Source organism: Callorhinchus milii, unplaced genomic scaffold (genome assembly GCF_018977255.1).
Source record: "Callorhinchus milii isolate IMCB2004 unplaced genomic scaffold, IMCB_Cmil_1.0 Scaffold14, whole genome shotgun sequence".
NCBI classification, from domain to species: Eukaryota; Metazoa; Chordata; class Chondrichthyes; order Chimaeriformes; family Callorhinchidae; genus Callorhinchus; species Callorhinchus milii.
Window position 1 is genome coordinate 3,684,343 of NW_024704755.1, and position 24,980 is coordinate 3,709,322.

At 41.9% G+C, this 24,980-nt stretch overlaps 2 protein-coding genes across 6 annotated transcripts in view; one reads left to right on the plus strand and one right to left on the minus strand.

The window, feature by feature from the left end:
* The first annotated feature begins 12,320 nt into the window (after positions 1-12,320).
* On the plus strand, positions 12,321-18,825 carry sdr42e1 (short chain dehydrogenase/reductase family 42E, member 1). Of its 5 annotated transcripts, none has more exons than XM_042340184.1 (3): positions 12,321-12,383; positions 14,289-14,398; positions 16,510-18,825. In XM_042340184.1, exons 2-3 carry the CDS (start codon positions 14,325-14,327, stop codon positions 17,606-17,608), a joined length of 1,173 nt encoding a protein of 390 aa, XP_042196118.1. In that variant the 5' UTR covers positions 12,321-12,383; positions 14,289-14,324; the 3' UTR covers positions 17,609-18,825. The 5 variants fall into 5 exon arrangements, with proteins under 5 accessions (XP_042196118.1, XP_042196119.1, XP_007887454.2 ...); XM_042340185.1 differs by having other exon boundaries at positions 12,323-12,383; positions 14,292-14,398; XM_007889263.2 differs by having other exon boundaries at positions 12,323-12,356.
* A 1,299-nt stretch (positions 18,826-20,124) lies between these two features.
* The window catches only part of plcg2 (phospholipase C, gamma 2), a 59,808-nt gene continuing 54,952 nt past the window's right edge, over positions 20,125-24,980 (minus strand). The window contains exons 29-32 of the mRNA XM_007889266.2: positions 24,660-24,833; positions 23,519-23,607; positions 22,903-23,126; positions 20,125-22,018 (exon numbers count right to left, since the gene is read on the minus strand). Of these exons, the coding sequence (XP_007887457.1) occupies positions 21,973-22,018; positions 22,903-23,126; positions 23,519-23,607; positions 24,660-24,833 (533 nt within the window). The 3' untranslated portion in view covers positions 20,125-21,972. The remainder of the gene's footprint in view (positions 22,019-22,902; positions 23,127-23,518; positions 23,608-24,659; positions 24,834-24,980) is intronic.

Below are 24,980 nucleotides of genomic sequence, written 5' to 3' on the forward strand. Positions count from 1 at the left end.
AATTCTTAAAACTCGATCTTATAATTCGGAAGCCGTTTTCCTGATTAAAGACAGAATCCGAGGATTTTCCAGTTCCCCGTCATCTGAAATTTTATGGCAAAAGGGCCTTCATAGGTTAAGACTAGATTGAATTTCAGGCCTCAGAGAGCTGAGTCAGTCATTAACAAGCTCATTAGCCATTCAGAGTATTATATGCCTTACTGAAGCTTTTGCAAATCATTTGCTGAGAGCTGGTTTGAAAGACTGAGCCAAACGGTTCTCGAGTACGATTGAATGTTATTCTCTTCAGTTCAACGTGTCAAGACTGATTGATCCCCGAGGAATTGAAGTGAGTCACTGTGACCCACCTAGTGTAATTTGCAGAAATTATATTCCAGTTTGTTCTAACTTCCAGTCAACCCTACTTTTACAGCTCTTCACCACTTTCGCTCTAAAACGGGTTGTGATGGAGAGACTCCCTCTTACTCCTTGATTAGTCTACAGACAAAAACTATTTGAGAAAATGTGACGGCCTTTATAGAGGTGGCTACTGTAACACTATAAACACATTACACTCCACACTCTACGATTCGGCGATAGAGCACCATCGGTAGCGAGGCTTCTTCTGCCCCTTTTGCACGGACTACCAATCGAACAAAGCTCTTTGCCGTCTATGATACGATTGGTTACAATAGGAGAACGGATGTGTGTAAATACAAAGTTATGTTTTATAAAACTAGTTTTTGTTCTATTGTGGCAAACAAACAGGCACATTTCATTGAACCATTTTAAGAGGCTGTTGTTTTGTTTTGATGTTTGATGTTCATTTTGTTGGTTTACCTGTTCAGTAGTTAAATAATAGACACATCAGTAAGGGACAAGTTTGGCTTAAGCAGAATTGATGTGGGACTATTCTTCTTACTACCAGTATATGACATGTGCGTGTTTTTTTTCTGTCTTGTAATAATTGCCTCATTTACCGTTTGCTGATTGGGATCAGTAAAACGAAGGTGCTGTGGATTTTCTATTATCTCAAACCCAACCTGTAATTCTAAGGGAGAAAACCTCAGCGGAATTCTCTGCACTGTTTTCCAATTGGCTGAGATATATTGTCGACGTTATTTACTGCCTTTGCTTGCGCTGAAGAGTAGAAAGTTTGGCATCAATATTGCCTCAAAGGACAAAGAATTCTGAAATGCCGCTAATTCTCTGAGCTGCTCAATCTGTAGTGGAATAGTCAGCAATGTTAACACAATGTGTTTAAATTTAGGAGTCTCGGTTGCAGAGCTTGGAGCTATACTATATTTTGAGGGGGCAGTTTAGTCTGTGTGCATTTGGGATACATTTTCTTTACTATTTACTGCTGAAAACAAAGTATTATTGAGTGTCCGCTTTAACTAGGACTCTATGCTCCATATCTAGGACACTGCTGTTTTGCCATTCTTTATAATGTATTGATGGGACATATTGGAACTGGCATACTATTGTAATAGATACAACAGAAGAGTTCTGCCTGATGCACACATTTTATACCGAGATCACAAATTAGTTTTGTATCCAAATTATTGATATCTTGCAATGAAAATGTATTGAAATTTTGAACTTGACACAAATCAACGTACAGAAGTCAAACTTTATTTAGCAAAAAATCAATGCAAAAATATGTTCTGGTTTAAGGCCTTCTGCTTTCTCTCCAAATGACCACTTTTTATTTTTACACCATCCTCGACTGAAAAACAAGGGTTTCCACTCAAATATAAACAAGAAATATAATGGCTATTCCCTGGTTACAAAGTCTAGTCTTACAAAGTAGTGAGAGTCTTACGGGGCAAAGCACCAGTTATTGATTGGATGTTCCTCACCTTTGAGCAACTCTTATATAAAAGTATATAATACCCTTCGAAGAAGATCAGCTTTGCATTGATGCCAAACTTTCTACTTTTCAGCTGACTTCATCAGAAAGAGATACAGTAGAATGCAGAGACTCACAATGGCAATAGAAATGTTTCCTGTGCAAGAGATTTTTTTTGCAAAATGTTAGATACAGTAATCTGAGTATAAAAATTAAAGATTGCTTCCGTGGGAATATTTTGAAGCAGTGTCCCTCAAACAAGGCCATGCATTCAACCACTCTGCCCCACATTCTCTGGAAGTCCCTGCCTCAATCCCTCTACCTCTTTCCTTCTTTATATTAAAAAGAATGTAAATATTTTAAAGGACAGTACTTACTGGAGGGTAAGAAATAACAGTTTGATTCAAACTATTGTAAACCCTCTAGTCTGAGGAGATTGCTGCTCAGTATATAGCTTTACAATCTAACCAGCAATCATTCACAATTATTTCTTGATAGCTGAAACTTTTCAAGATTGAGTTGCAGCTTTTCAAAATACATTCTGTGACCAGTTTACAAACAATGACACCATGCAGCACTCCAGGACTCAATATAAATGTAATAAAACATCTAATATATCTATCTATATAAACACTAACAATTCCTTCCCTTCACTGTCGTCTTTTTTGTTGAAATATACAAATGTATAGTTTGTTTTACTCGTGTGATAATATCATCTTCAGTCATGAAGGATTGCAGCTAATGGAACACAGAACAAATGAATTTCACGTGGCATGATATTTTATCCCCACAAGGAAAATTTCGCAATAACTAAGGATTGGGAAAAAAACCCTCAGTAAATTTCACAAAAACAGTTGCTATTTATATCAACCCTCTTTCTTGCCCTCCACCAGATTATATATCCATATATTTTTAAAAAATTCCAAACTATTTTTAAAATAAGATTAGCGAAACCTTTTTTTAAAAAATCTACATAGGTAGGAATTAGCTGCTGCTTTTACCAAATGTCTGGGTTAGTTGTCGGACCTTGGCTTGTAACTATTAAGCCGAATATTAACGCATCGCTGTGTCTTTTTGTGCTGACTGAAGCTGCTTTGAGATTTAGCCCCAATTCAGCATCATTACCGCTCATGTAGCATTCTGGAGAGATAAAATGCTAACTCCAGTATCCAAACTGCAGATTTGACCTTTCCATATCCTGCAGAAGGCCAGTAAAGAGAAATATTACCCATTAAACGGTTAGAGAGATGGAGGGTTACCATAGAGTTTGTTAAACATTTTGGCGTTGTCTTAAGACTTATTCAGCTAGAATATTGGTATCAGCATATACTAGAGAGGGGTCAATACAGTGGAACCTCAATTATTTACCATTATGGAGGGGACCCTGGCAGTTTTAGTTTAGTTGCACATATCCAATCAATTTCACTTTGGCTGTCCACTGTGACTTGGGCTTTCTATATGTAAAGAAACTTGCTTCATCCCCATTCCAATCCCTCTCTCCTCCCCTTCCAGTGGCCGAACCCCAATTTCCGCTACTCATCACCATCTGCAATACATTCCCTTTTAAACCCTGTTCACATTCAAAGAGAAATCGCTACCCAGTCCAATAGATGTTCTCCAGTCCTCTCCTGAAATCTCCCTGACATCCCACAATGTTGGGTAGTTATTAGGGATACAATAAAAATTGAGGTTTTACCGCTTGCTTTTCTTTTTATTTTTTTTGTTTGTGGGACGCTGCTGTGCGCAATTGGCTGCCGCGTTTCGCCCACAAAATATGCAGTCGATTCACATTAGCCTATTCTGTGAAGCGCTTTGAGACCTCTAGAAGACGTGAAAAGCGCTATATCAAATGCAAGGATTATTATTATTTATTATTATTATTGTTATTGCTTTAACTCAGCACAATACACTCTTGAGTCATCTCCTCAATACTACACCCACCATCGGGCAAAGAGCTACAACCACTAGCACCTGTGGATGTTGCATGAAAACTTTACACCCACGCTAGAATAGATGCCCTGATCCAAATTAACGATGAACATTATGATCAGAGAGAGGTGGGAAGATAGTGATGGATTGCTGGAAGGAGTGAAGCACCCTCGCCTGGAGTGCAGAGCGTCTTTGGGTTTGTTGCCATCAGTGCGTTTGAGATATCATTCCCTTACAATGCAAAGATATAGTTTTCGCCGTGAGCCATTTTAATGTCCTACGGAAGCTGCTCCAATATGTGTTTCTGTTGGTTGTTCCACCGGTTACTGGTGCCAAAGATACCCACGGAAAGACGCATGAACTTACACGCTCAGTAAAACCTAAAAATAACACACCGGCAATGCATTAAATCAACAGTGGTGCCTAACGCAGCTCAATGCACTATTGCGTGCACCATGCAAGAATTGTACAGCACTTTTAATCACCATCTCTGCACAACACTTTAACGCTGACTACCCAGAAGAAAGATACAAGCTTAATGCTTATTTACGATTTGTTCTGCAGTCGTATCACCAGCCATGGTAGATTCAGCGAATAACTGTTTAGAGATAAAGTTGGAGCAAGAACAGCTAGAGAATTCACAATGAAGTAGATGAAACTCCTATAACAAGTTCAGGCGAAATGTTCAGTAATCTCCAAAGAGAATTAATTTGCATTCTTTGGTCTTAAGGTGACTCTAAAGGCTTGAAATGCACCGTGTCTCAGCTTGTAAGAACACTTTATCTTTATCATTAAGACTGTGTAGGATTGTGGAAACTCCTTAAAATTCAGTCTTAATTTGGAAGTCGGGTTCCTTTAGTCTTCAAGACACACTTAAAGTACTTCATGTAATATTGTGTGGAAGAAAGAAATGGGGCAATAGACTCCTCTCAGAGGTTACACAGAATCTAAGGGCTTTAAGTTCCATCTCAAAACAGCTTTACAGATATAGACCTGTTTTGAAACCACTAGTTTGGATGGTTGCCACTTTGATGCCCCACTGGCTGGGTTCCTGTCGCAGAACCTCAGAGAACCTGCTGAGAGCAGCTTTGGAAGCACCATAGGCTGCAAACCCCATCAGTGGCAAATTGCCTGTGGGAAATAAGAATACAGGTTAAGTAATGGCACTGTCCGCTCCACAAGTTTCGATCAACAATTACAATCATAAATAATGCTTGCGTGTAGTGACTGTACTTTTTGTAGGCGGACGCAGCAGTTAATTTGCGCACAGCAACGTCCCAAACATATGAGGTGAATGACAAGTTGCAAACAAACATTGCAAACAAAATATCCTTGTGGGGATAAAGATTACATTTACGAGGAGTGGGAACTTTTGTGGTTTCATCCAATAATCTGCCTGTGGGAGGTGGAGGTAATCGAAGGAGCCAGCAAATCTTCTGGTCCTTATTTTCCATAGAAAATATCCTCAGCAAATGATTGAGGTAAATTAAATAAAAGTATTTAACATGGAGAAGACTGTTCGTAAGTTACTTATCAGCCTTTACACAAGCAGGAACCCATTATTCAGATACAACACTCCGAGAACCTGTCCTGTGCGAAGGGCTTTATATAAATGCAAGTTGTTGTTGTTACAATGGTCGGAGTCCAGCCTTCTTGATCACTTTGACATGGGCATTTCTTCCCTGATCCTCGCGGTGCTAAAATTTATAATCTCAGCCATGCATTCACTAAGGAATTATCTTCAAAGAAAATCTACTTTTTAATCTACTTGGATATTCAGTCCAAACAATCAGTGAGAGATGTGAGTTTTTAAAAGTCGTTGATTCCACAGTAATGGCGTTTAATTTACGCTTGGGCTGATGAATAATTTGTTTGAAGAAGAAGTGGCAATGATATTGTTGAGAGCAACTGACTCGGAGAAGTTAATGAACCTGGCAGTATGAGGGAGCTGAAATAATATCAGCGAGAATCATCATCTAGCCAGGGTGCTTCAGCGCCCTAATCCAGCTCAACTGGGTCATTTCAGATTGCTTCACGAGTCAGCTTCTTAACTCAGTTATCAGTACTCAGTCTACATCGGGTCCAACACACACTACGCACTAATGAACTCTTCAACCCGCACTGACACACCAAATCCTAAAGTGGTGAAAACACTCCGGTTAAAACAAGGCTGGACGTATATTCAAATGTTGAAAGTATTCGGATGAAGGAATGAAATAAGGGAACGCGTTGGGGAGAAAAGGTTCAATTACTGGAGCCCTCCCACAAGCTGAGCGCCTGTGATGTGGCGTGGGGCTTCCGACACGATTAGAAATATGATTGATTGAGCTTATCTGCCGTCTGCAATGCTCCTTAATTTGTGCAAAGTAATTAAGAAGGAAAGGCACTGTTGTCTTCACTCAAAATTATTTGGGAAACCCCTTTACATTTGTGAGGAAGCCAAGCCAATTTTCACACAAGCTATGTCCCAAAACAGCCAGAAAGTGAATGGCCAATTTTTCATTTGGTGGGATTGTCAGCCGGGAAGGCGGACAGAAACTCCATTCTCTTTCGGAGAGAAGCACCCCAGAAAACAGCAAGTGGGCATCAACTACAATAAAAGATTCTGGGGCGATGCAATGGAGAGAGACAGAGAGACCTTTGAAGAGATCAGTTAGAGTTAAGTTGCTGGCAGAGTGAAGAAGCAGCGCAGCAGAGCTCCCCCGGGAAGAGCAGGGACAGGCTTAGCCCAGAGCACACTCCCATCCTCAGCTCATTCCTCAGCAGCAACCGCACCACCCAACACAGCGCTCACCAGGCATAGAGCAGCGACAAGAGGGACGCCTCTGGATGTCCATTAATACACCAACCCCCTCCGCCTCTTCTCTCTTCCCCCTTCCCTCCTCACCTTCCACGCTTTGCTCCCCCACCCAAAATCTCCTGCTTCCTTCCTTGCTACCCACCCATCCAACCACCCTCTGCACCTGCACTCTTTGAACCTCCTCTTGCTCACTGCAACTCCTATCGTCACTTCTCAACTTAATAAGATCTCTGTCATTCCCTCCTCAACACACACACATCACATTCAGTGCACTGCGTCAAAAGTTCACATACATTCATACACATTTTATAATTTCCTCCTCCAGCAAAGACAGATTGATGCCCATCTGCAATGTGTGATATGCATTTCACACTGTAACATGAACCCAACATTGTGCAACGAAGGTGGTGAGTTAAGTGGATGAGCACAGCCTTGTCTTCCACTCAAAGCCTATTTGTCTAATTCACATGCACTCACACCACATTCATAAAAGCAGTTACTTGTGCAGAACAAGACATCCTCAGGCTCATCCCGTCTTCTGCTATTTCCCTTGGGTCGTTTACTCTGCAGTTCAGACAGTGAAAAGGAGGTACAGTATAGTATTCTGTGAATCAATAACCCAGCTAGAATTTGTCAAATGGCCTTCTTCTGCACTGCAAAATCCTATCTACACCAACTGTGGAATAATACTGTATTATTTTATATTTGGGGGAAAAACTATGAAACTAATTCACTGCAATACAAAGTAGATTATTAAGAAACACCTTATATCTTGCGTGTTTTTACATTTTTTTGTAATTCTTACACTCTTTCATTGCAGTAACATTTGGTACTTGCGGTAAGAAGAGTGTAAGAATGAACACTGTTTAAAGCTCCTATGGAATAACAAGGATTCGATCACAGTTCTGTTCAGTATTCCTGTGATCCATTATACTCAAAGGGAATGCCTAATGGCTTCCAAACATGTATTGAATCCCCATTCATCAAATGATTGCGAAGTGACAGATAGATAAAATGAGAAGTTGACTGAAATCTAACTGGGGTTGACATATCCTATACCTATTAAGCTAGATTAATCCTTTAAAGCAACACAAAGTTCTCCCTTGTCGGCTGCTTTTTGAAGCGCTTTGGGACGTCCTCCCGACGTGAAAAGCGCTATATCAAATGCAAGAATTATTATTATTATTATTATTGAAGCTCTCTGCCACAGAATCCTGCTCTTTCTAAAAATACCACTCCACTGATGTCTGTTCTCTGGAATATGTTGAGGTACCAATGCTCTGTTGCAATGACTGAGGGTTGGACGTTCATGCCTGATTCCCCATGTCTGTAATGGCATGCGAATTGCCAGCGGATGAACATAATGTAGCTATTGATTTTTCCCGCAGTGAAGGAGAGAAATCACAGAGCACATCACATCTTCAGACAATCACATCCACTTCCTAAGCACAGAACTTCTAAGCCAATAGTCATAGGAATAGAAACTACAGCAGTTGTCTACTCGTCTCTGTCAGTGAATCGTACATAATACATCTCAAGAAAGAGGGGGAAAAAAACAAGGGGGATGAAATAAATATAACCCTTGCAATTGGTATAGAACCTTTTACGTCCTGTGGTCAAGTCCTTATAGAAATATTAGTATCTTCTCATCGGGTCAATCATATGAGAAAGAAATGAGGGTTCCTGCGTCTATGAAGAACATCTAGGTCCCTTTGACTGAAACATTTGCCGTTTTTGTCAGCTCATGTAATACAAAATATCTATGGAAAGCTTCTCTTGAGTAAGTTCTGAAACTAGTTTGCACTTTGTTTCCAGGAATCTCAGAAAATAGCAGAACTAACAATCCAAATTCCAAACTCATTCCTCCGCAGGCAAAAACAAAACCAGAGGTCATCCTTGAGTATGGCTACTGTACATGCCAATGCACTAACCTTTAATCTGTTAAATAAATAAGAGACCATAGATAAGCTAAACTGCTTAGAGTTTGAAGCTCTCACTCTTTCCGGGAAAAAAATATTCATCCCCAGTAATAAAGAGTAGGAAAGGGGTCGGAGTACCTCCTAGTTTTATGCCTTGAAGTAGATAACAAAGCTTCTGACTGAAATCAGTTGCATTTCTTTTCTAGTTGGGTAAACAGTAAAGTACAAGCTGTGTGGGGTTCCCTGTAAGAAGATAAAGCTTTGTGAGCTATCTGCAACTTTAATATACATTTACATTGCAATATATAACATTGTCAACATATATAACTTTGTCATTTGGACTCATTTTCAGGATAATAAATAAAATTATTGGTTGCATCTCGATTTTTTTTATCAGTTCCTGAGCAGCTATCAGTTAGTGCACACGGTTTAATCCACTGCCAATCTTCCTGTCACAATGTTCACCTTTTGACATTCTGAAAGTGAATAACCAGAATCAGCTGTTAGCTCGCATACTATAAAAATACGCAGGTTAAAAGTACCTGCTATTATGTTGTGAGGAGGGATGGGAGTATTGAGGAAAGCTCAAGGTTGAGAAAACAGGCAGTTTCAAAAATGAGGAATAGTGCTGTGAAGAAAATAGATGTTTAGCGAAAGATAGTAACATAAGTCATAACATCGTCAGCAGACTGCAAAATCACAAGGGAAAACTGAGTCACAAGGGTCGTGATGAGCGGTTGGTGGCTGATCAGTGCATGATCAGGAGCATGATGAGTTGTGATTGGGACAGAGGGGGTGAGATGCACTGTCTAGCTTATTTGGTAGTAGAAACTGATGCGATAGGGAGGTAGAACATTATTTAACCTAGAGCAAGGGGCTTAAGCAGTACAGTCAGAGGTAGAAGAGCAGCATGTTCTTTTGCAAACATTTCCACTGTCCGGGGTCGGAAGATCAAATAATATCTTTTCGATTCTGCATTTCCGAGATTGACTGTATACCTCTTTTTACGTTGCACCATATTGGATTGTCTGGTCATTGATTCGAACCTTCAGGTTACAGAATTATTTAGAGATCACTGCAGGCAGACAGTTTTTGCAGCATCAATGTTTGTGGGGTCTAAGTGAGAAAATCTTTTTTTTAAAAACATTTTTGTTACAATTACAGCAGTCTATCATCTGTGATCTTCAAACTTAGTTAATTGGCTCTATCCAGCAACAATTTTAATATGGCTACTCAAAGCACATAATGGGTTTACACTTGACTGTAGTTAAAATCTGCTGAGATTAGGAGGAAATTTCCTTCAAGCAGGTTTTTGGGGAGTGCACATTTAACTAAGTAATTGTTTAAATATAACATTCGTTACATTCAATAGCTCTTAAACGATCCATTGGACAATTAAAATTTTCAAAATTATTAAGGAACTGGCAGAGCCAGAGTTGTTTTTTAATTATATTAAATATTAACCAGCAATCGGCATTGGTGAGTGGAGCTGCACTGATGTGCTAACGTGTGCAGTTCTGCTTCCTTACATCTGAGCCCAGAGCGATAAGTCTAGAGTATCACCTGTGTATAGATAATGAGCAGCCTATTTTACTTAGATCTGAGTCTCTAAAGACAGCATAGCTTTAAAAGCCTTGAACAGAACTGCGTACCACTTGAAGCAGTGGATATAGGGAACTAACCCCAAAATAGATGATGCTGTGGCTACTAACTCCTTCCAAAACAAACTGGATAAGCATCTGACTGAAATTTGTATTGCAAGATTATAGGGATAGGCACAGAGGAAGAATGAATTGGGATACTGGTTTCTGTAGTAATGGAATAACAGATATTATCAGTTGGAGGGACGAAGCTGAAGGTTGAATAATGGACATAAAGTAATGGAGTTTTTGCTCGATTAACTTTGGGGTTCAGGGAATATTTATAAAATCCCTCTTTGGTGTGCATGGCTATGAAGAGGGCAAGCTTGATAAAACTGAATAGCCCATTCTTGGTCAGTCGGTCACATCCTGAGTTTTTTTGGGGGGCCCTTTGACTCAAGTTATTGAAGTCTGCAATAAAAAGATTCCACTGGAGGGAGCCTACAGAAACATGATACTTTCAGCAAAATCTTAACATTTCAGTTTCCAACTTTCTCCAATTTAACTTTATTAAGTGTACCCTTTCAGTTTCTAGTTGTTGGCAAAACCTCACTGGGTTTCTACTTACTGCAAGATAAAACAGAGGCACAAGGAAGCTTGTCTAACATTTCACCCTAACTTATCTTCTGTTCCCTCCTTCCATTGGGAATTCCCTAAAAAGTCATAATCTTTACGTTTGATAGATCACCATCCCGTGTGGTCAAAAATCTCCCAGCTCTTCAACAGGATTTATTGTAAAATGTAGTCAGCGTATTTTGGAGGTCAATGTGACGGCCAGTTTCCACAGAGCAGTGTTCCAGAAACAACCATAATGTAAATCACCAATTTTAACTGGAGGATTGTTTGCCAGGAGATATAGATATTTATATATACATGCTCCTAATTTCCCGCGGCCTTTTGAACTATTACCATGACGGGAACATTTTTAACGGTGTGTGAAAAAAAAAGGCAGCAAACGGTGGCCTTGTAAGCAAATTAAATGGTTGTTAATAACCCGTAAGTAGAAAATAAACAGCATTTAGTTCAGCAGCGGCATCAAACAGTAGAAAATAGCAGACAACTGCATTGGAATTTCCACGTAATGTACGGTGCGTCCAACACTGTGAGGCATTTCCTCAGTTATGACAATCCCATACTCCGGGGGAATTATCACTGTTTTGTCCCAACATTTCAGTGAGAAACAAATCTATGACAAAAAAACACCATTTTTTTCCCCCTGCAAGTATCCTCAAAGCGCAGCATCGAATATTAAGACCGTGTTTCTTTGCTACTTAAGTAAAAAGATCATCTCTTCGGCTTTGCGGAAATAAAATAAAAGCCGGGATCACCTCCAGGCTCGAAGGCTGTAGCAAAAAGGCCGAACGCTGTGCAAAAAAAAAAAAAACCCACCGCGGAAGGTAACTTATTTACTTAAGTTACTTAACTGGGGGTGTCTTTTTTTTTCCCCGAGACGCTTAAGGCTAAATTCACGGGGAATCAAAGGAGAAGTTAAAAGATTCGTTGGTGTAAACCCTCACGTTCGATAAGAGCGCCAATGACATCAAAACGGTCTCAAAAGGACCACCGGAAAGCCCGGAAGCGCTTACGGGAAACTGCCAAACAACAACAACATTACACCTGTGTGTGTGTGTGTGTGTGTGTGTAGTTGTACAGGAGCCCATTAGAAGGGGTACAGGGATATGGGGGGAGTGGGGGGGACTGTGTGTGTGTGTGGGGGGGGGGGGGGGGGGGGGGAGGGGGCACAGCACAGCCTTGAGAGGCCCCCAATGGTGTCCCTCTGGGCTGTGGATTGTTTCTAACCCTCTCCCCACCGCCCCCTCCCTCACAGCCCCAATCCTCTCCCACCCCCCACTCCAGTTAAACTCTTTCTCTTTCTCCCTCCAGCCCCTCGGGGGCGGTAAGCCCCGGGGCTGACCGTTAATGGCCGCCGCCTATCCCGGCCTTCCCTCACGCGCTCCCTCCTCCAAGCCATTTTTTTTCTTCGTGTTGCCGCCAGAGCCGAGCGTCAAGGCAAGACGGCGGCCGCCATCTTTGATCCTGGCAATCCCGCACACACAGCGCAGGCGCCGGAAACTACCCCTCTCATAACGACCCCCCCCCTCACCCCCGGGACCCTCGTCACGTGATGCGGGTGAGGGCTTGCGGAGCGGGGTCGGACGTGACGCGCGCTGCTTCCTGTCAGTGCTTGTGTGGGGGGGTGTGTGTGGGTGGTGGTGAGTGTAAATGGCGGCGCTCAGGTCAGTGGACGGTTCAGTGGGGGAATGGTGAGCCGGTGGTTGGTTTAGTGCTTAGGTTTTTTTTTTTTTGGGGGTGGGGTGGGGAGGGGGAAGGGTGGAGTCAGCCCGGTGTCTGACACCGGAGGAAACCCATCGCCGCTGCTCTTAAGCGTCTCCAAAGCCAACTGAGAATTCCCGGCCTCCCACCTGCCCCCTCCCCCCCCCCCCCCACCCCCGGACATCCCAGCCATGGACTGCTGGAATGGAATGCACTCCCTCCCTCTCTCCCTCGCCATCTCTCCCCCCCTCTCTCCCTCTCCCCTCCTCGCCCTCTCCCTCCCTCGCCCTCTTCCTCCCTCGCCCTCTCTCCCTCTCTCCCCTCCCTCGCCCTCTCTCCCCTCCCTCGCCCTCTCTTCCTCCCTCGCCCTCTCTCCCTCCCTCCCCCTCTCCCTCTCCTCCCTCGCCCTCTCTCCCTCTCTCCCCTCCCTCGCCCTCTCTCCCTCTCTCTCCCCTCCCTCGCCCTCTCTCCCCTCCCTCGCCCTCTCTCCCTCCCTCCCCTCCCCCCCCCCTCGCCCTCTCTCCCTCCCTCCCCCCCCTCGCCCTCTCTCCTCCCTCGCCCTCCTCCCTCTCTCCCCTCCCTCGCCCTCTCTCCCTCTCTCCCCTCCCTCGCCCTCTCTCCCTCTCTCCCCTCCCTCCCCTCTCTCCCTCCCTCCCCTCTCTCCCCTCCCTCCCCTCTCTCCCCTCCCTCCCCTCTCTCCCTCCCTCGCCCTCTCTCCCTCTCTCCCTCCCTCCACCCCTCCCCTCTCTCCCTCTCTCCCCTCCCTCCATCCCGCCCTCTCTCCCTCTCTCCCCTCCCTCCCCTCTCCCCTCCTCTCGCCCTCTCTCCCTCTCTCCCCTCCCTCGCCCTCTCTCCCTCTCTCCCCTCCCTCTCCCTCTCTCCCCTCCCTCGCCCTCTCTCCCCCTCTCGCCCTCTCTCCCTCCCTGGAGGGGTTAAACCCTCCGCTGACCTAATTCCGCAAAATGTTAGGCGCAGGTTGGCAAGAGCCAAAGCTCAGGGATGTGGGTGGGTGGGTGGGGGGGCGACCCCCAGAGGGTGCGTTGGTTGGGGGGTAACTGCTGGAGTCTAATCAGCTTAAAAAAAACCGCACCTCTCGCCCGTTGACGGCACTGTCTGCCAACGGTCATTGGGGTAACACGAGAGTTACCGCAAGTACATGCGCGCGCGGCTTCGGCTGTGACCGGCCCCTGTGCTTCGGCCGTCTTCCCCAGGACTGCTTTGCCGCGCGCGTGGTTAGAATTTTGTTTTTAAATCCCAAACATCAGTTGCGATGAGGCAAACCCACGGCTCTGTTCCGTGGATTTGTCCCTACCGACCTGCCCGCTCCCTCCGTTCCTCTGGCTCCGGCTGCTCCGTGTCTCCCGCCCGACACGCCCTACCGTCGGTGGCCGGGCTTTCAGCCTCTCTGCCCCCACACTCTGGAACTCCATCCCACGGTCCCTTCGCAGCGCTTCCTCCCTTACCTCCTTCAAGGCCGATCTCAAGACCCTTCTCTTCGACCGTGCCTTTGGTCTCCCTCCCACCTCTCTGCCTTCCCTCACCCCTACACCACCCCCTCCCCCATGCTCGGGCCCCAACACCTGACTGTTCAGCACTTTGGGACGTCCTCCCGACATGAAAGGCGCTCTATAAATGTAATTTTGCTGTTGTTGTGATCCTACTTTATAGTGTTAAGTGTTACAAATCTTCAATACGTTTAGGCAACAGACGCATGTTCTGCTTAGAATCTAATTTTCTGTTAGTGTAGAAAGGAGATGTCTTATAGATTACACGTCTTACACATGTGATCAGATGTGTAACCATCTTCACCAAATATTGCTGTACTTGAAGAAAATGTTCAACGTCTATCAGATGCTGTTATCTTCAAAGTTCTCATTTTAAAACTTTATCTTCAGTAGCCCACACTACTTTTGATCATTTGAATCAAGAACATGGAAACCTCAGTGAAGAGTTCATTAACAGAAACCGTACTAATCACAGGTGGGGGAGGTTATTTTGGGCACAGGTACGTACACTCTTAACATCAGTGGTTATTCAGCAGGAATGCCGTTCAAATAAAAGCCGCATATAGGAGTAATAATTTAACATGCTATGTTAAAGTGTACATTTCCTAGTGTTACATTCCCTGTATTGTTTATTTAGTTATAATAATAACAATAATAATAGTAATCCTTGCATTTGAACGAGTGCCTTTAACAACAAAACATTTGGAAGCAATTCACAGGGATTTTCAGTCAAATGCAGTGATTGTGTTTGTCAGCAAACATGGCAGTCGTTTTGTGAACAGTGTGTCACAAACAGCCATGGTCAATTTATCTGGAGCATTGTTGGCCAGGATACCGGAGAAACAGGCAGAGACTAGGCACAAAATGACGCAGCAATTCAGTTTGTGATTCAGTAAACTTCAAACATGAATCAGTGTTTAACTGTATCTTCATGAGCCAGGGCTCACTGACTTTGCACAGAAATAATTTGGCATGGAATAAATAATCCATCTTTCCATATGGATTTTTAAGTTGACACCCGGGTTTGATTCCTGACAGGGCGAAACCTTGGGCAAGTTTCCTTACTCCAGAAGCCTAATAATAATCCCTCAAGAAAAAAAATAATAAATTGGTCACTTCAATCCACGACTGTTTGTGGGACACTGCTGTGTGCAATTGGCTACCGCGTTTCACCCACAATTTTACAGTATATTCTGTGAAGTGCTTTAAGACGTCTCAAAGACGTGATAAGGCACTATATGAAATGCACGGATTATTATTATTATTACTGGGCTTGTGTGCTTATTATAACAAACCAGGCTGTGGGATATTGAGAACTTTTCCTTCTCTTTTAAGTAAGAAGGTATATATTTCTCCAGATACAGAGGATGTTTTGCCAATGCTGAATACCAGAATTTGATTGATTTAAATTGGCAGGAGAGTGTGCATTTTCATTTCATGTAGAAAAATGGGCTTATCGTGACTTTTAACCTGCAGCTACTCTCACGGGATCAGCTCAACCCTTCTTCAAAATGAGCTGTATTTAAAAGTTTGTTAAAATCGAACCCAATTATTTCTGTTTGCACTGGCCATGACAAGCTGGACTCGATCATATTATGTTACAATAGCTCAGTGTTCTTGCAAAGGCACAAACTGTCCCACATCAATTTTATTCTATATAATTGTTGAGTTGCAATGGGCACTGACCCCAGTCTGTCCGTTAATTCAGCCAGGGTATACAGCAATTATTTTTTGCTTTCAGCGTTTTGTTTATCAGCGGCTGATCAACCAGTCAGTAACTAGAGGACATCAATTTGACATAATTACTCCAAAAATATTAAGAAGGAGGCCAGGAGATTTTTTTTGCAATACTTAGGGTCTTTAATACATGGACTTCACTACCTCTTAAAAGCGAATTTGACAAATATTAAATAAATATTGAAAATGGAAAGAAAAATATAAAAGGTTATGTGGATAGGGGCATGGGGGGAAATTAACTGGATAATGGCAAATATTTTTAATTTAAAACACAAGCCTCTGCTCCAACAACTGACAATTTAGCAACTGTGCCTGCAAGAAGCCAGTCCTAATAAGTGAAATTGAGGCACCCACAGACGAGGTTCATTCAGTCAATAACAACAAATTACATTTGTATAGCGCCTTTCATGTCAGGAGGACATCCCTAGGCCTGGACAGTCAGGGATCCACAGTCACTCTGTATGTAGTGAGAGATAGACTGGCAAAAAATCCAAATGATCGGGGCTTGGACAAAATTTACATCACTGTTTGATATTTCTCCCATCTAAGTTATAAAAATTTAAATTAGTAATATTAATACTTGACCTAAATGGAAAAGCTTGAAAATAGTCCATGAATCGACTTGGGATGTCACTAGCCAGGAGAGGAGGGTGTCAGAAACATAGATCATTCTGGAAGTCAATTTTGCACACTGCAATATCCCACAAACAGCCATTAAGCTCTGTATATTCTACCACATTTTCGTGTGTTGTGCCAGTGAGCTTCTAATGCAATAAACTTACTGAATTGACACGATGAGCCGAATGGCCTTCTTCTGTGCTGTAAGTTTCTAACAGAAAGAAGAGCTTTTCACTGTCCTTGTTTTTTGTTTCAGACTGGGCTGCACCTTGCACAAGCGAGGAGTAAGGGTGATCCTCTTTGATATCAGCAAACCCACCGAAGCATTGCCTGACAAAGTAGTATTTGTAAAAGGAGATATCCGCAACTACCGGGAGGTGGAGACTGCTCTACAGAATGTAGATTGTGTCTATCACATAGCTTCATACGGGATGTCTGGTAGAGAACAGCTAAACAAAAGGCAGATAGAGGACGTCAATGTGAAAGGGACTGAGCACCTGATCCAGGCCTGCCTGAAGAATGGAGTACAAAGACTGGTTTACACAAGTACTTACAATGTTGTGTTTGGGGGTCAAACCATTAAAAATGGGGACGAATCCCTTCCTTACTTACCACTGCACCTTCATCCAGATCACTACTCCAGGACCAAATCGTTGGCAGAGATGAAAGTGCTGAAGGCAAATGGCACGAAAGTAAAGAACAAGAAGGGTGTTTTACTGACCTGTGCCTTGCGCCCAGCCGGCATCTATGGGCCTGGTGAGCAAAGGCACCTTCCGAGAATAGTCCACTATATAGAGAGTGGAATCTTTAAGTTTGTGTACGGAGCAAAGGATAGTCTAGTTGAATTTGTCCATGTTGACAACCTGGTCTCTGCTCACATACTGGCATCCGAACACCTTTTGGCAGAGGGAAGTCACACAGCTGCGGGTCAGGCTTATTTTATATCTGACGGCAAACCAGTGAACAACTTTGAGTTTTTGAGACCTCTGGTGGAAGGCCTCGGTTACAGGTACCCCACAGTTCGGCTGCCACTCGCCCTGATCTATTTCTTTGCATTCCTCACAGAAATGGTTCATTCTCTCGTGAGCCCCGTTTACAACTTCCAACCGCTTCTCACCCGCACAGAAGTCTACAAAACCGGAGTCACTCATTACTTCAGCATGGAGAAAGCCCGCAGAGAGTTGGGTTACAGACCGCTGGAGTTTAGCCTCAGGGAGGTAGTCGAGTGGTTCAAAGCTCGTGGTCACGGTCGCGACCAAGCCACGTACGGTGTAAAACATTTTCTACTGAATGTGGTGTTTTTTATATTGTTGTCTGCTGTAATATTGTCTTGGCTCCCGGGAGTTTCATCCTAACTCATGTAAGCATTATTTTGAGTTTTTCCTAAGGTGATGTTTTCATAAGGTCATTTCAGGACATCATTGATGGTACGTTTTTCACTTTCCCGTAGAGTAAGAGAAATTACAGCAGAGGGTGATTCATAGTCATTCAGCCTAAATTGGTGCTAGCTTCCCTCGAAGAATCCCTGGGAGCTCTATTTAACAAGTCTCTGCTCTTACTCTATACCCTCTTGTATTCCTTTAACCGCTTTTAATGGAGAAGAGTGATAGCATCACTATACTCCTTGTGGCTGTTGAAAAATTTCCCTGTTAAAAAGTGGTGCCACATTAATGTTAGCCACACCGTTTTTGGGACCACACACAAAGTATAGTAGTTGTGTAGAGTTTGAAATGAATTGCACATGAGAAGTTAGATGGACTTGTGTATTCGTCATTGTTAAAATCTCCACCGAAAACTGAACTCCACCACAAATCCTGTAACAAATTTGAGCAGCACGTACAAAGCTATAGGGTTTCTCAGAGAATAAAACGGGTTCAATGTTGATTGGATCACAGTGTGGAATTAAGCTTCTTGCTGAGTTACAAATCAGTCTGTAAGTTGTTGCACAGCAACATGCTCCAGCTTCATTCTACCGCATGTTGCCTCTTGCTCAGGACAAGCTGAGATAGAGTCTCTTGGCAGGTTGTAGTTAGTGCTGTACAGGTAGCTGACACCTTCAGTGTGAGCCAGTAATAATAATAATGTATGGTACTAAGCACCTTTATTTTAGCAAACTGACAGTAATTTCAAAAGGTTACAGATTTGAATCATGCTTTAAGAATTTGTAAATCTTAGAACTAACCTACTTTATAGGCAGAGCAGTGACATAGACACAGGGACGTCCTAAAGCGGAAGTTTCTTTGAAATCCCCAAACACATCTGTTTCTTTGGAAAGTGTGTTTTAAGATTGTTAATGCTGTATGTAAATGAAGTGCCTTGATTCACAAATGTAATATTTTTCTCTTAGTAAAAGGATACAGTTCTGGTACCTTTAATGCACTTTCCTTGAATACTTTGTACGAAATGTTTTAATTTTACTACTACTAAATCTATGGTGAATAATGGTCCATTTTGTAAGTCAAATGACATTTTTATTATGTTTATAATGATATCTGCAACTACCATATTCTGTTCTTTTGCATAATAGGCTTTAAATGACAACTTTTGCACACATTAAAAAGTTAAACAAAAACTAGTGTTTGTGGTTTCTTCCATTAAACCTCCATTAATTTGTACTGATTTTATTAGGATGTTTGTCTATCTATCCTGTTGATACCACCTCAGTCAGCTCTGTATACCACTCCCTATCTCTTTGTATTATATTTCAATTTGTTTCATTTCTGTATTTTTCATAATTCTATAAATTCTTCCTTTTTAATCTCCAGCTTCTGCGGTTACCCAATACTTTATCTCTCGGTGCACAGACTTTTATCTTTATTTTCTCTGATCCCAGCTGTTTGCCTGAATGTGATTTGTTCACTTTTCAACATGGTTAACAGTTCATTCCCACTGTGTCTGACTTGTCTGTCTCCCATATCTTGTCTTATTATAAAATGCAGTACAGCACTTGCATTTGATATAGCACCTTGTCATGTCGAAACATTTCAAAACACGTCACCCACTTTCTTTGATTTGCACTGATTGCTAGCCAGGCAGACAGTGAAGCTAATCTGTGCCACAAACAGTGAAATGAATGACAAACAGTCCTTTTACGTGGGGAGTGAATTATGTTTCTCATTTTCCCCCTTGCTTGGCTTCAATTTGATAACTTCTGCACACTTACACATTTGGCAGTTTTGATTTGCTTGAAAGCAGCACTAGGTGTTCACTGAGTTTCCAGGCATCGTGAGGTGATTTCTGATCACCGAAGAACGAGCTCTACATTGGACGGCCACCTGAAATCTACTACCTCTACTTCATAATGGATGCTTCACAACTGCAACTGTGACTTTTACACTCTCCCTTCTTTCCAAAGTTAACAAAGACTGGAGCTTGTGCGCACGACTGGTCAGAATCAACCCTGGATTTGCTCCTTGCTTGTTCAAGCCTCCGTTCCACCATCGGCAGCTGCGCTTTCAGCCAGTCTGCCCCAAGACTCTGGAACATGTTTCCACTATCCCTCCACCTTGCTCCCTCCTTCCCCATTTTCAGGTTGCATCTGAAGGCCTTCCTCTTCGACCGTGCCTACGGTCACCTACCCCTGGCTTGGTGTCATTCTCCGCCACTTGTTCTAGTTTTCCTGTAACCTTATCGAAAAGATCACAGTGGGCTCCCAGCCCGATGGGCCATCTCAGTGCGGTTGAGTTGACTGCCTTTCAAAGTTGAGCGCAATCCTATTGGTAAATTAACCTCAAACACTCCTAAGAGCAGTGGCAACATTAAACCGAAGTGTTTCTTTTACAGCATCTAGAACAGTCAGCACATAACGTGTGCCACCATAGCTCTTCGCAATACTTGGCAGTAAATATTAAGAATACCCTGAACGAAGACATACGCACCAAATATCAATCTTTATTTGCACACGTTAAATAATTGACAAAAAGAAGCAACAAAAAAAAATTCATAAATGTTCAGATTCACACATTTCCCCTTTACACAATCAATCTCACTTTTGGAAGATAAGTTAAAATTATCTACGTTTCCCTGTTTTGCAACGGGGAGAAAATAAAAACGCTGGACCCATTCCACCCACGTGTAAAACCGGGATTCATTGCTATTGAAAATGTTTAGCTTTCCAGCCCGCCACTTGTATTATCTGATTACTTATTGCATACAGTACTGTTACTTCCAGTTCTGAAACACTAGCTGTGTAAGGATACTAAAGCAACCCCAGTTCACCATTCGAAAAACAATCCAACAAAAATAAGACTTTTTTTTCTTTAGCACTGAATTCATCGTATCTAAAAATAAATTGTCTCGCTTCGTCATCGAGCCATTAAAAGCATCTCCCCTACTGTATCACTATAAGCCATACAAACCAGAAGATGCAAAACCCTGGCTAGCTTATCTCAATTAGGTATAACGAGAGGCATTGCAACTTGACCCAGCCATAACTTAGCCGATATATATTGTTGTAAGGATTAATACAGAAAAACTGGACCATCTGGGAACACAACAGTTTTAGCATAACCGATTGTAATATATATTTATTATATACATTTGCCCACTTGGGGTATAAATGATATTTAGTACTGGCACCTTTAAGAAAATGTAAATGCATTGACCCTCCCACAAACAATACGCTAAAGTGGCACAATGATCAGGTGTGAGGGCTTTTCTTTCACAATTTACCTGGATGAAAGATGATACATCACAATTTTACAACAGAATGAGAAAATCTCAACACCCTAACCTCAGATTGTTTTAAAAATGTCAGGGGTGATTACATATTGTCACTGTAATTTGTGTTGTGCTTTTAACATTTATTTCTAAGGAATTAAACTCAGGCTTTTGAAATGTTACAGGACAAGACGCACCAGGTGTAGAAAGTATTTGGATTCGAATGACCTTAAATCCAATTGAAAATGTGGTCCCCCAAAAGGTTAATTAGAAAAAAATAAACCCCTTACTGCTAAATGAAGTGACTTTGATAGGCTTACGATTTGGTAGACTTCATTGTAATGCCATCAGCAACACGAACAAGTGCAATTAGCAAATAGCTGATGGTTTGGTCCAGATGGTTTCTAGTATTCTGGAAGAATGAAATCAAATGGGCCAATGATATTCATCATCTCAACTTTTCTTGTGTAAAATATATTAATAATGCAAGTTATTGGACTTAGGGACAAAAGGATTTTTTGTCTTGGGTGACAAGTTACAAACAGCTCTGTGCAAAGTATGACAAGAGTCGACACACACTGTGTCTTTAGCATTTATGCAAAAATGGCAATATTTAATATTTTCAGCATTAAATTAACCAAAACCATTCCAAAATAAATGCCGAAGAGGTTAAAAATTCACTTTCTGGTTAAAACAGGACATCAATAAACAGGACTTGTGCTGTATCTTATTTGACCATAGAGTTAATGCCGAAATTCCCTAATGAGAGAGAGATAAGAATGAGAGAGCCCTGTCGTAGGTTGAAGGCAAATGGAGAAGTGGTCAATCTTTTTCACAGTAATTCATAACAGTAAATAAAGTTATTATATCCTAGATCCCAATTACTCAACACTAATAATTGGGTGTTACGCAATGGATCCAATTGATGTGTCGCTCAAGTATTGACCGTGGATTTCAAACGCTGTTGATTCCTTCCTGCGTAGCAAATGATATTTCTTGATGTACAGTACAAATGACATTGATGATGGTATCAAGGACAGGACAAGGTGGCAGACTTGATTTATGGATAGAATTTGCTACTGTTGTTGGATTTCTTGTCCTTAACTCTGAAAAAGAAATCATCAGAAGGCATAAAATTACTTTGGCTTCCTGCACATTATTCAACCTGTGCCTTGATAGCTGATCAAGATTTTCCAAAGAAACTAGGGCATTGGATCATTTCAAAGCAGCCCCAGTAACAGCAAGCTGACATTTCGCATGATCAGTGCTATCGTGAGCAATTGCAAGCAGCGAAACAATGAGACTACAGGACATGAAAGTATAACTTTCCCCTGTTCGACGACAAGCAAAAGTTATTAAATGACAAGTTCGCAAGAAAAATTCGGACGAAAAAGTCTGCACTTGATCTCGTCCTCCCAACCCAACCCTCTCCCTATTATAGTATCAAGATATTTCTGAAAAGAGCCACTCCATTGTCCTGGCCCTACCTGGTAACCATTTTGAGTCAGTCTTCACTACGTACTATACTTTTTTTTAAAAAAAGCACAAATTTAATCAAATTGCTAATGTGAAACAGGTTTGGGCTGGTGACATGTTGAATATGATGCTCTTGCCCTTTGCTGAATTCCCATCCATAGGGACAATCCAGGGTCTATAATTTATGGACTTATAAAATTCCATAAATTAGCCGAGGTATTTTCACATTTTTTTGCTTGGACCTAACTACACCAGGCCTGTCAACAACATTGTAGAGCATAAGAATAAAGTTGCAGATGTGAAGCCAGCAGTACCAAATATAGGCGAAAACACATTAATATCTAAGCAACTGGTGCTCATTAGATATAATAATAATCCTTGCATTTGATACAGCGCCTTATTACATCTTCGAATATACTGTAAAGCGAATTGACTGCATATTTTATGGGCGATGAATTATCTGTAAGGCTACAGTAGATGGATTGAGAAAATGTCTTTTGTATCTCTCACATACCTCCTCTTTGGAACTTCTGGAACCTGCTCTCTGTAGCCCACGCCCCTGAACGCAGGTTGTACGTTGGGTTCATACACAAATGGTTCGATTTGTCGCTGTCTAGGTCCAGTCGTACCGTACAACCCTTCCACTAGCCGCTGTCTGTTTGGAGCACTGTCGTACAACCCTTCACCCGGTCGCTGCTGTAGTTGCTGACGGGAGGAATAAAGTTCTTCTTCACCCTCCTGGAAAATAGTAAGTGGAGTTTCTTTATTGATTTGTTTTAAACAAAGTACAAGTTACTATTTCTGCCTTCTACAGTAATTGTATCACTTCACTGACCCTTGGAGATCATGTAACCCTCAAGCAAATGCAAAGCAAATTACCAAAATAAGTCTTAGAGACACTGAAACAGGAGAATGCCATTCGGGTCATCAATCCTACACCATCAGAGGTTTACTTCAGAAGATGTTATCCATCTACTTTGTCTTGTGTGGACAATTGAAAGAAAAAAGTACTCATGTCCCCCCCCCCAATAAAGATTGCTCCATGAAGCTAATTATAATATTAACAGTCCATAGATGACATTACCTCCTTTAAATAAATTAATTCAGTTATAAAAATGCACAGTATTTACCCCGAGCTGATGCACTTTACATTGGACAAGAAGAGTTGCTAATTCAAGGTCTTCATTGAATCCATTTTTCAGAGGAATAGCTCTGAACCCTATGGGAGATATGTAGAACAAGCATTTGTTAAGTAATTCTGCAAACAATTTGTCATTAAAATAGATCAGCATTTGAAGACATTGACCAAGTTATCTCGGTTAACTTGACAATTTTGACCACTTCTAATTATTTTCATTGTTTGTTCTTTTTCTTTCTCTCTTTCTCTCTTGTCTCTCTCATTTCCCTCGGGATTCCACTGGAACTAAATTGAGACCTTTTGTTGGAATAAAGAGTGTCACACTAGATCACATCTCTTTCCTGAGACACAGTGACCTTAGACATTACCATACCACAAGCAGCAGTAGTTTGTCATCAGAACTAAAATAAAATACAGTAAAGCTGCCTGGGGACTTAATTCATCTCTGGACCAGGGTATGCATTGACTTCACATTGTGCCAGGACTGGCAGATGTATGATGCAATTCTGCTACTCGCCGAAAAGTTTGAACAATATCGGTTTTATTGTTGATTCCTGTGTGAGCGTTGAAGAAGCTTCAAATAGCCAAATTACTGCTTTGCAACATGTGAAAGGCCGCCTTCCGCGAAACCTCAATTGTATTCCTGACACACCTGCCCTTGAGCTGTCTCGCTGACTGTTGTTCGAAACACACAGGATCAGTCTTCAGCACATACAGCGGTGTTATTTGGATGCATGACAAATACAGCACAATACTTATTTTAAATTTAACCTGTAAGTCTGCACTGCAACAAGTGTGCCCATCTGTAAGTGGGCTGAATAGTGACAATTTCAGCAGCGCTGATTGCTTTGATCAGCATATTTTTCAGTATGATTCATCCCAAATAACTACGTCAGTCACAATGTTGTCTCGACCTTAAACGGAGAAGGGTGATAAGATAACTTTTAAAATGTGAATGGGTAAGACTGACCTCAGAATGGCAATATCGGTGTTCAAGGGAGTGTAGGCATGAAATTCCAACTAATCCTAACCTGTAAAGTCATTTTGTTTTAAAATTCCTCACCCACAATTATGATCGCTTATAACCCACACACAAAAAGAAAACTCCTGAATTTATCTTCCGTTCAACTAACCCGTCTTGATCGCTTTGATGGGGTAAGTGGCATGTGCTAAAAAGTTCGGATCACTGAACATATCCTCTTCATAAACGACAAAGCGAAGGAAAGCCAAAGAGGGATCTTGGACAATAAATTCTTCATTGATTTCTTCCGGTCCTCCCAGCCAAACTGGGTTCAGTCCATTGTCATCTGAAATACAAAGAGGCACACGATAAAACTTATTGCAACTCATGCATGAGGCGTTCCCTCTGAGACGGCAAAACTTTTCCGTCCCTTTGTCATTGGAAAATTGAAGGCAGTTTCATCAGAAGTGAAACAAAAAACACTCACGTACAA